Source organism: Piliocolobus tephrosceles, chromosome 21 (assembly GCF_002776525.5).
Source record: "Piliocolobus tephrosceles isolate RC106 chromosome 21, ASM277652v3, whole genome shotgun sequence".
In the NCBI taxonomy this organism is placed as follows: Eukaryota; Metazoa; Chordata; class Mammalia; order Primates; family Cercopithecidae; genus Piliocolobus; species Piliocolobus tephrosceles.
In genome coordinates, this window is record NC_045454.1 from 50,885,329 (window position 1) to 50,895,930 (window position 10,602).

Sequence of the window (10,602 nt, forward strand, 5' to 3'; positions counted from 1 at the left end):
CGTCTGGGAGAAGCCAGGGCTGTGGTAACAGTCATGTTTTCTGTCCCTCCCTAGAGCCGACAGCTCCTTTAATTTCATGGCGTTTTTCTTCATCTTCGGAGCCCAGTTTGTCCTGACCGTCATCCAGGCGATTGGCTTCTCCGGCTGGGGCGCGTGGTAAGCCTCTCTCTGACGGGCGTGGCGGATGTGACGATGTGATGGGGCTCAGCTGTCAGCTGCCGGGGTGTGGGCCTGCTGGGAAGCCAGGAGGCCACCGGAGCGTGCTGGTTCGGGATTGTACGTGCTCTCCTGGGGAGGGGTCCGAGCTCGCCCCGGCAGCGCCCGCGTCCTCGCCAGCACCCAGCCAGGCTCGTCTCCCGAGTGTTGATCACGCCCCCGATCTAGGGTCTGGGAGCCAGTTCCTGGCTGCTGATGTTTTTGCACGGATGGCTGCAGGAGGAAGACCTGGACATCTGTAAAAATACACACACCCGGGGCTGTTCCCACACCGGAGAAGCTCACAGTCACTCGCTAAGGCTGCCGGGCTCTCAGAAGCATTGATGTTTGTGTCTTACATTTGTGGCTTTTTTTTGTTTTCTTTTTTTCTCCTTTGTTTTTTTGAGACGGAGTCTTGCTCTGTCACCCAGGCTGGAGTGCAGTGGTGCGATCTCTGCTGACTGCAACCTCCACCTCCTGGATTCTCCTGCCTCAGCCTCCTGAGTAGTTGGGATTACAGGCACCTGCCACCACGCCTGGCTAATTTCTTTTGTATTTTAGTAGTAGAAACACGGAGTTTCACCGTGTTGTCCAGGCTGGTATCGGACTCCTGAGATCAGGCAATCCGCCCTCCTCGGCCTCCCAAAATGCTAGGATTACAGGCGTGAGCCACCGCACCTGGCCTTTTATTATTATTATTATTATTATTATTTGAGATGGAGTCTTTCTCTGTCACCTAGGCTGGAGTGCAGTGACATGATCTCTGCTCGCTGCAACCTTCGCCTCCCAGGTTCAAGCAATTCTCCTGCCTCAGCCTCCCGAGTAGCTGGGACTACAGGCGCCCGCCACCATGCCCAGGTGATTTTTGTATTTTTAGTAGAGACGGAGTTTCGCCATGTTGGCCAGGCTGGTCTGAAACTCCTGACCTCATGATCCACCCGCCTCGGCCTCCCAAAGTGCTGGGATTACAGATGTGAGCCCCCGCGCCCGGCCAGATTTGTGGCTTTTTGGATAGGCTTTTTATTTTGGAATCATTTGGAATTCACAGTTGCAGAGAGTGACTATTCTCACCCACGTCCCCGACGTGTCTCCCTTGTCCTTGGCACGGCAGGAACTCCCCACGGGTGATGCTGCTCACAGAGCCGTGGGTGCCTTTGGTTTCCTGGACGCCCGTTAGCTCCTATTCAGGGGTGCCTGCCTCACGAGACCGTGGTGGTCTCATGCCAGGGCTCAAATCAGAACCCACATAAGGTCCCGGGTTTCCCGGAATGGTGACTCCTCTCCCTTCAGGACCCCTCGATCTGTGGGCCTCTCCGCTCCTGCACCTGCGCCCGGCGCCAGGCCCTCCAGGGTGGCCGGGATCAGTGGTGGGTGCACCCGTCGGATGTGCCACTGAGGCTGGTCTGTCCCCGCCACCCCGAGAGCCCGAGTGACATTGCCCCGGGGATCTGAGTTAGAGTCCTAGTGAGGGTGTCCCTGGGGCTCCCAGCTCTGCCAGCCTGTGGGGTGCATCCCCCTCCTGCAGAGGCCGTGGCTGCAGGTCAAGGCGCTGCTCGTCATCCTCTGAGTCCTCCTGAGCCCACAGCTGCTGGCTCCGCTCCCACTGGCACTTCCCTGGGCTCTGGTGCCTCCTGCGAGCTGCCTCCCCGGTGCCTCCCCAGCTCTCCCAGGCTAAGCCAGGGGGACAGGCCTGTGCCCGTGTTGGGTGGTCCTGAGATCCTGGCATGCGGTGAGTGTCCACATATGACCCTCAGAGACCTCCCTGGCCCCTCAGTGCAGTGCGGCAGCAGCGACTTGGCTCTCCTCGTCAGTCTAGAGTCTCCTCCCGCAGGTCACGGGAGAAGCTGGAGCATGTGGTCCCTGCCCGAGTTGGACAGAAGGTGAACACTCTCAAGCAAGAAACCCAGTGGTCCCTAGAGGCGAGCCCGGCCCCCCTCGTAATGCGAGAAGTCAAATCACAGCACATGGCGACTTCATGTCCACCGTTGGCTTAACGAGGCCCCGTGGTCAGTGTGCTCCTGTGGGGCGAGAGGGGACAGCCCTGCTCCCCCTGCCAGCGCCACCTCCCGGGGGTGACGCACGCCTGCGGCTGTGAGCCGCGGCAGCATCTGTGGTTGCAGAGGACTGGAAACCCCAGAGAAATGAGGGCCAGCGGGGCCTAGCCGTGTGGACAGTGAGGGTGGCCGCGCGGCAGGAGCCATGCACTGAGGACGTGGTGCAGCAGGGGCCCCAGTGGAGTCCATCAGCAATTGGACATCAGCGGGCTCCGCAGCCTCTGAGCGGAGCGTGCAGCCCGGCTGACGGTGTGCCGGGCACCTCCACAGTCCTGACATTTGCAGCCGGGGATGTGAGACGCTGGCCAGTGGGAAGCTGGCGAGGGTGGCAAGAGTCCTCGAATGCCTTTGCCGCTTTTCGTAAATCTAAAATGATATCCAAACAGAGGTTTGCTTTTTAAAAAAATAAAAGAGGCCAGGCACGGTGGCTGACGCCTATAATCCCGGCACTTCGGAGGCCAAGGCGGCAGAATCACTGCTTGAGGCCAGGAGTTCAGACCGGCCTGGGCAACATAGAGAGAACCCCTCTCTCCAGAAAAAAAAAAAAGAGAGAAAGGAATGAATGACCCAACGGCCATGAAGCCTGTGATGCTGTGGAGGCTCCAAGCAGGTGGACACAGGACAGGCCAGCATCTTGCAGGGTGGCGGCAGGGGGTACTGCGTGTGTGTGCATGTCACGCCATATGCATGTGTGTGCATAAGCTCACTGAACACATCCTGATGTGTGGGTCCTGTGGGCTGCCTGTGCGCCTGGGAGGGGAGTCAGCAGGAGAGAGACTGTACGTTGTGCCTGCCTTTAAGTTCCCTGAATTTTAAACGCTGTGGTTTTATCACCTGTTTAGACAAAAATCTGAAAATGACTGTGTTTTCTGCCTCCTGGGTCTCAAAGACAGATGCAATGCCCAGAGGCTGGTCCTGCACAGAGGGACCCAGAGCATGCTGGCCTTCCCAGTGTCCCGCTGGTGGCGGATCTAAGCAGTGCTTTCCCTCGGGTTTTTTTTTGTTTTTTTGAGACAGAGTCTTGCTCTGTTCCCCAGGCTTTGGAGTGCAGTGGCGTGATCTTGGCTCACTGTAGCCTCTTGCCTCAGCCTCCTGAGTAGCTGAGATTACAGGCGTGTGCCCTCATGCCTGGCTAATTTTTGTATTTTTAGTACAGATGGGGTTTCACCATGTTGGTCAGGCTGGTCTCCAGTTCCTGGCCTCAAGTGATCCGCCCGCCTTAGCCTCCCAAAGTGCTGGGATGAGAGGCGTGAGCCCCTGCGCCCGGCCTCCCTGTTTTTTTTTTTTTTTTTTTTGAGACGGAGTCTCACTCGGGCCCCCCCGCTGGCCCCCAGTGGTGCGATCGTGGCTCACTGCAAGCTCCTCCTCCTGGGTTTACGCCGTTCTCCTGCCTCAGCCTCCCAAGTAGCTAGGACTACAGGCATTCGCCACCTCGCCCGGCTAGTTTTTTGTATTTTCTTTTAGTAGAGACGGGGTTTCACCGTGTTAGGCAGGATGGTCTCGATCTCCTGACCTCGTGATCCTCCCGTCTCGGCCTCCCTCCCTATTGTTTTTAATGGCCCCTCAATGCCCCGCCGGGTGGTGGTGGCAGATTTCCCATCCGCGTTGCTCCCGGACACGCGGATGTAGGTTTCAGCAGTTCCCATCATTAGACACAGTTGCCGTAGGCTGGGTTCTTAGTAGCAGGCTCTATGGGGCATGGGGAGTGAGCTTTTGAGTCTTTCCCTGGCTGGTACCCACCAGACTCACTGGGGGAAACTAATGGGGAAGTACTGGTCTCCATCCCCTGCACGCTCAGCTCACTGTTGCAGTGGTGGAGGGATAAGGTCCTATTCATGTGTCAAAGTTGGTTCCTCAGTGTCACTTTATGTTTCTTGGCCACTCAGTGGTTCTTGTGTGAGCTATGCACTCCTTATTGATTGGCCACAGCTCTTTACATGGAGAGGACCATGGGCCCTCATCTGGCAGGTGTGCAGGCACCCACGCACTCTCTTGTCCCTTGCAGCGGCTGGCTGTCGGCAATCGGGTTCTTCCAGGAAAGCCCGGGCGCTGCTGTGGTCATGCTGCTTCCGGCCATCATGTTCTCCGTGTCAGCTGCCCTGATGGCCATCGCGATCATGAAGGTGAGTCCTCAGCTTTGGGACATCGAACCCTTACCCTTTCTCCATGAACCTTATCACCCAACTGTCTCAGGTGGGTGAACGTCGGGGAGCCAGGCCCTCTCCCCGCGATGTCACGCGGGCCGCACTTCATCCCCAGCAGTGAGCTGGGATGACAGCAGGGGGCGCTGCCACCAGGGACACTCCCAGGGACCCAGCGCCCGGGTTCCCCATGGTCCCCCAGGCTGGGATTCCAGACTCCAGAGGGAAGCAGGGGTTGTGTGTCAACTGCAGTGTTTGCAGGAAGAGCTGAGGCCGGAGCTGTCCTGTCAGTGAGGATAGGGCCCCTTGCAGGTTCCTGGCTTTCCATCAGAAGATCGCAGAAGTGTTGAGCTGGGCTCCTAACACAAGTGTTCAGTTACAGCAAAACGTCTTTTTTTTTTTTTTTTTTGAGATGGAGTCTCGTTCTGTCGCCCAGGTGGAGGGCAGTGGTGCGATCTCTGCTCACTGCAAGCTCTGCCTCCCGGGTTCATGCCATTCTCCTGCCTCAGCCTCCTGAGTAGCTGGGACTACAGGCGCCAGCCACCTCACCCGGCTAATTTTTTGTATTTTTAGTAGAGATGGGGTTTCGCTGGATTAGCCAGGGTAGTCTTGAGCTCCTGACCTCGTGATCTGCCCGCCTCAGTCTCCCAAAGTGCTGGGTATACAGGCGTGAGCCACTGCGTCCAGTTTTTTATTTTTTTTATTTTTGGTGACAGAGTCTCGCTCTGTTGCCCAGGCTGGAGTGCAGTGGCACAATCTCGGTTCACTGCAATTTCTGCCTCATGGGTTCAAGCGATTTTCCTGCCTTAGCCTCCCAAGTAGCTGGGATTACAGGCGCTTGACACCACGCCTGAATAATTTTTTTTTTTTTTTTTTTTTGAGACGGTGTCTCACTCTGTCCCCCAGGCTGGAGTGCAGTGGCATGCAGAGACAGGGTTTCACCATGTTACTCAGCTGGTCTCGAACTCCAGAGCTTAGGCAGTCTGTCTGCCTCAGCCTCCCAGAATGCTGGGATTACAGGTGTGAGTCCCCATGCCCAGCCGCCACGCTCATTTTCTGTTCTCTGACTCCCTGTCCTCTGTCATTGCAGGTGCACAGGATCTACCGAGGGGCCGGTGGCAGCTTCCAGAAGGCACAGACGGAGTGGAGCGCGGGCACTTGGCGGAACCCGCCGTCGAGGGAGGCCCAGTACAACAACTTCTCAGGCAACAGCCTGCCCGAGTACCCCACTGTGCCAAGCTACCCGGGCGGTGGCCAGTGGCCTTAGAGAGAGCCAGCCCTGCTGCTACCGTCCACCGCCTCCTCCCCTTCATTCCTGCTGCTACCCCTGGTCCTGAGGGCTGGGAGTACCTGGGGCCCCATCCTCCAGCTGGGATGGTGGAAGCCGGTGGTGGCCATGGACCATACCCCTCTTGCCAGAGCCACAGAACCCGTGTTCATCTCATCCGAGAGCAGAGTTCCTTGCAAGCACTCCCCAGTGGCCTCTGCCGTCCACAGGACACCCTCTTGCTCCTGGAAATGTGTGGTCACCTGCCGTCCAGTGCACGGCCGGTATGGCCTTGTCTTCAGGTCTCGAGGCCTGACTCCGGGGGACAGGTGGCAGCAGGTCGGCCGCCCTCCCGTCCTCCCAGAGCTGCTGGCGCTGAGGCCAGAGCGGCTCTGATGGGGAGCTCCATCTCACACCAGCTGCCCACCGTCACCAGGGCAGATGCCCTTGGCCGGAACTAAGAAGAGGCATCGGGGCCAGCTCCCGGTCCTCTGCAGTGATAGAGGGCTTGGTGCCTAGCCGAGTCCTTGCTGTCCCCTCCATCCCCGGATCTGTGCGGTTCCAGCTTCGCCCCTTCCCCACATTCCCCATACCTGGGGAGCTCCTGGTCCAGGGTGTCCCGGGGTCACCCTCCTGCCCCCAAACCAGGGATCCCTGGCAGGCCCTCTGTCCATGCCCCCGTGTTCAGGACCCAGGCCAGGCCGGGAGCACAGCCGCTCCCTAACCCCGGCAAACCGGCAGAGCGCCGGTTTCCAGCAGCTGGAGCCCTGCAGGAGCAGCCTTTTGGGTTGTGTGTGTATGTGTGTGTGTGTGTGTGTGTGTGTGTGTGTGTGTGTGTGTGGTTTTTCTTTTTTTTTTTTTTTTTGAGACAGAATTTTGCTCTGTTGCCCAGGCTGGAGTACAGTCATGTGATCTGGGCTCACTACAACCTCTGCCTGCCGTGTTCAAGCAGTTTTCCTGCCTCAGCCTCCCAGGTAGCTAGGGTTACAGGTGTCTGCCACCGTACCCAGCTAATTTTTATATTTTTAGTAAAGATGGGGTTTCACCATGTTGGCCAGGCTGATCTTGTACTCCTGACCTCAGGTGATCCGTCTGCCTTGGCCTCACAAAGTGCTGGGATAATAGGTGTGAGCCACCGCACCCAGCCTGGAGTGGCCTTTTATGAGGAGAGGGGACCCGTCAAATCTGTGCCTTATGGAGGGGTCCGGCAGCGGCTACAATTGTCCCCTCCACCCCCCGACTCCCCCCAGAACACCTCCCCCAGACATTTTCACAGCACCGTTCACAACAGTTGGGCCAAAAAGGAATTTTTTCTTCTTCATTTCCTGCACTTTCTGACCACGACTTTGGACACCCCAGGCTGCCGCCCCTCACCGCCCGTTCACCCCCAGAATGCTGTTGCCGTGGGACGCCTGCTGCCTGGAGCCCTCCCCGGGGTGTGGGCCGGTCCTCTCGCTGGTACGGAATGCTGCTGGGTGCCCGGAGGCGGCCGTGGTGTCTCGGTGGACGGCAGCCAGGATGGAGCACCCATGGGTCCCACACCCATGCTTCAGGGTCTTCAGGTCCTGCCCCCCGGCCGACCTGCCAAGAGGTACCCCCTTCCTCGGCCCCTCAGCTGCACTGATGCAGACAGTCTCCCCTGGCAGGCCCACCCCCACCCTCCCCACCGTCTGTGGCCCCCTTGCAGCATTGCTGGGGTTTTGTTATGTGAAAATATCCTGGAAATAAATACATGTTTCTGCGCTTAGACCCAGGGACCTGCTGCATTTGTGACGTGAGCACGTGTGGTTCCCCCAGTCTGTCTCCTTCCTTGAAGGACTCCTGAGCACATGGCCTCTGGCGGGATGAAGCGCTGCAGCACCTCCTCCACCCAGGCCCCCGGGTGCTCTGAGCCAAGTGTGCCCAGGACCCTGCCATCCTGGCCAAACTGGTAAAACCCCACCTCGACTAAAAATACAAAAATTAGCCAGGCATGGGTGGCGGGCGCCTGTAGTTCTAGCTACTCAGGAGGCTGAGGCAGGAGAATCGCTTGAACCCAGGAGGCGGAGGTTGCAGTGAGCCAAGATCATGCCACTGCACTCCAGCCTGGCAACAGAGCAAGACTCTGTCCCTGCTCCCAACAAAAAAAAAAAAGGAAGCTTGCACAAATGGAAAGCCAGTGTCACTGGCCCTAAGTAAAAAGCAACCTTCAGCCAGATGCGGTGGCTCACACCTATAATCCCAGCACGTTGGGAGGCCAAGGTGGGCAAATCATCTGAGGTCCAGAGTTCAAGACCAGCCTGGCCAACATAGTGAAACTCTGTCTCTACTAAAAACAAAAAACTAGCCAGGCATGGTGGCCCAAGCCTGTAATCCTAGCTACTCAGGAGGCTGGGGCAGGAGTATCGCTTGAACCTGGGAGGCTGAGTTGCAGTGAGCTGAGATTGCACCACTGCACTCCAGCCTGGGTGACAGAGCAAGACTCCATCTGGAGAAAAAAGAAATAGGGGTTTGTGGGGTGTGGTGGCTCACACCTGTAATACCAGCACTTTGGGAGGCTGAGGCAGGCAGATCACCTGAGGTCAGGAGTTCAAAACCAGCCTGGCCAAAGTGGTGAAACCCCATCCCTACTAAAAATGCAAAAAATTAACTGGGCATGGTGGCGCGCATCTGTAATCCCAGCTACTTGGGAAGCTGAGGTGGGAGAATCGCTTGAAGCGGGAGGTGCAGGTTACAGTGAGCCGAGATCGCACCACTGCACTTCAGCCTGGGTGACAGAGCAAGACTCTTGTCTCAAAAAAAAAAGGGAAATTTGGACACAGACACACACAGGAAGAACACCATGGTGAAGCTTTAGCAAGCCAAGAATGCCGGTCACTACCAGGAACCAGGAGAGGCCTCGGACAGAGTTCCCTTAGGCTCAGAAGGACCCAGCGTCGCCAACACCTTCGTCTGGGACTTGTGGCTGGAATGAACAGGTGTTTCCACCGCGGGGTCTGCAGCACCTGGCAAGGCAGCCCTAGCAAACCGATGCGTGTTTGCATGTGTGTATGCCTGTGTGCGTTTACATGTTCAGGAGTGACAGATGCTGCAGGGTACAGACGGGGACCCCAGCCTCTGCTGCGTGTCCTAAATATCACACCCCTTTCTGCAAGTTGTCGCCCCAGTCCACCTCTTTGTCTTCCCTTCGGTGGTCGACCCCGCCGCCCTCCGCTCGGCCGCCAGAGGGCGCCCTCGGACTCCTGACGGACAGGCCCCGCCCTGGCTCCCGGCTTCAGGTTCTAGTAGAAACTCTCGCAGGGGTGGCACGCGCCTGTAATCCCAGCACCGTGGGAGGCGGGGGCAGGAGAATCGCTTGAACCCAGGAGGCAGAGGTTGCAGTGAGCTGAGAGCGCACCATTGCACTCCAGCCTGGGCGACAAGAGTGAAACTCCTTTTCAAAAAAAAAAAAAGAGGCCGGGCGCGGTGGCTCAAGCCTGTAATCCCAGCACTTTGGGAGGCCGAGACGGGCGGATCACGAGGTCAGGAGTTCGAGACCATCCTGGCTAACACGGCGAAACCCCGTCTCTACTAAAAAATACAAAAAACTAGCCGGGCGAGGTGGCGGGCACCTGTAGTCCCAGCTACTCTGGAGGCTGAGGCAGGAGAATGGCGTAAACCCGGGAAGTGGAGCTTGCAGTGAGCTGAGATCTGGCCGCTGCACTCCAGCCAGGGCGACAGAGCGAGACTCCGTCTCAAAAAAAAAAAAAAAAAAGACGGGGAGTGTCCGCCTGTGGACAAGGTGCAACCGGCATGATGTGGCTCCTCCCTGAGTGGCCACGTCCTCTTCAGGGTCACAGGCGTGATCCAGGGAATGAGGAAAGGAAGATGGAACTGCAGGCATGGCGGGGGATCTGGCAGGCAGCTGGGAGAATCGTGTGCCCCCATCGTGTGCCCCCCAACCGTATGCTCCCTCACCGTGTGCCACCCCCATCGCGTGCCCCCCTCATGGCTGCTGCCCCTAGTGGGGATTCCCCGGGGTGGGCGTCACTCACAAGAGTGACTGCGATGGCTTCACTGGGCTGGGCCCTCCAGGCTCCCTCTCCACCCCTGCCACTGAGCTCCACGCCCGCACCCAGGCCTGGGGGAGCTGCAGGGACAGATCCTCAGCCCTCTGGCTTCAGCTTCCATCCCAGCAGGGTCCAGCCAGGAGGCAGGGGGCTGGGAGAGTGAGGGAGCAAGAGTGGGGGAGGGGGAGTGAAGCCGATTGTCAGTCCCTGGCCTCCTCCCTCCAGAGGACAGCCTGTCCATGGGAGTTCCTCTCTGCAGCCCCTACCCCCGCTGCTGGGCCCCCACTGTTGCCAACCCCAGGGGCTGTGTCATCCGGTGTTGCTGCTCCTCACCCCGCCTACCCCTCCACCAACCCCACTGCTAAACCCTTTTTCTGGATGAGGGAGCCATCACTCCGACAGCAATTAAGGAGGGTGAATGTGATATGTTTGGGACATCTGAAGATTTCCCAGCATGAACGCACAATCCCAAGCTTGTGTGTGTGTGTGTGTGTGTGTGTGTGTGTGTGTGAGAGAGAGAGAGAGAGAGAGTCTCACTCTGTCACCCAGGCTGGAGTGCAGTAGCACAATCTCGGCTCACTGCAACCTCCACCTTCCAGGTTCAAGTGATTCTCCTGCCTCAGCCTCCCAAGTAGCTACAGGCATACGCCGCCATGCCCAGCTAATTTTTATATTTTTAGTAGAAACTGTTTTTTCCATGTTGGCCAGGCTGGTATCGAACTCCTACCCTCAAGTGATCCACCTGCCTCAGTCTCCCAAAGTGCTGGGATTACAGGTGTAAGCCACCCAGTTGAGTCATTTCTTTCTTTCTCTCTTTCTTTCTTTCTTTCTTTCTTTCTTTCTTTCTTTCTTTCTTTCTTTCTTTCTCTCTTTCCTTCCTTCCTTCCTTCCTTCCTTCCTTCCTTCCTTCCTTCCTT

General features: G+C 57.6%; 1 protein-coding gene across 1 annotated transcript; it reads left to right on the plus strand.

Annotated features, from left to right (window-relative positions):
- The first annotated feature begins 50 nt into the window (after positions 1-50).
- On the plus strand, positions 51-6,515 carry SCAMP4 (secretory carrier membrane protein 4). Its single transcript, XM_026457297.1, has 3 exons — positions 51-156; positions 4,255-4,372; positions 5,481-6,515. The coding sequence occupies exons 1-3, from the start codon at positions 77-79 to the stop codon at positions 5,655-5,657; spliced, it is 375 nt and encodes a 124-aa protein (XP_026313082.1). The 5' UTR covers positions 51-76; the 3' UTR covers positions 5,658-6,515.
- Positions 6,516-10,602: the final 4,087 nt, after the last annotated feature.

Excerpts from the sequence above, each read along its gene's own strand:
- SCAMP4 (XM_026457297.1), top strand. The coding sequence starts at position 77 with ATGGCGTTTTTCTTCATCTTCGGAGCCCAGTTTGTCCTGACCGTCATC. Across the intron at positions 157-4,254 it reads TTCTCCGGCTGGGGCGCGTG|CGGCTGGCTGTCGGCAATCG; the intron begins GTAAGCCTCTCT and ends TGTCCCTTGCAG. Across the intron at positions 4,373-5,480 it reads TGGCCATCGCGATCATGAAG|GTGCACAGGATCTACCGAGG; the intron begins GTGAGTCCTCAG and ends CTGTCATTGCAG.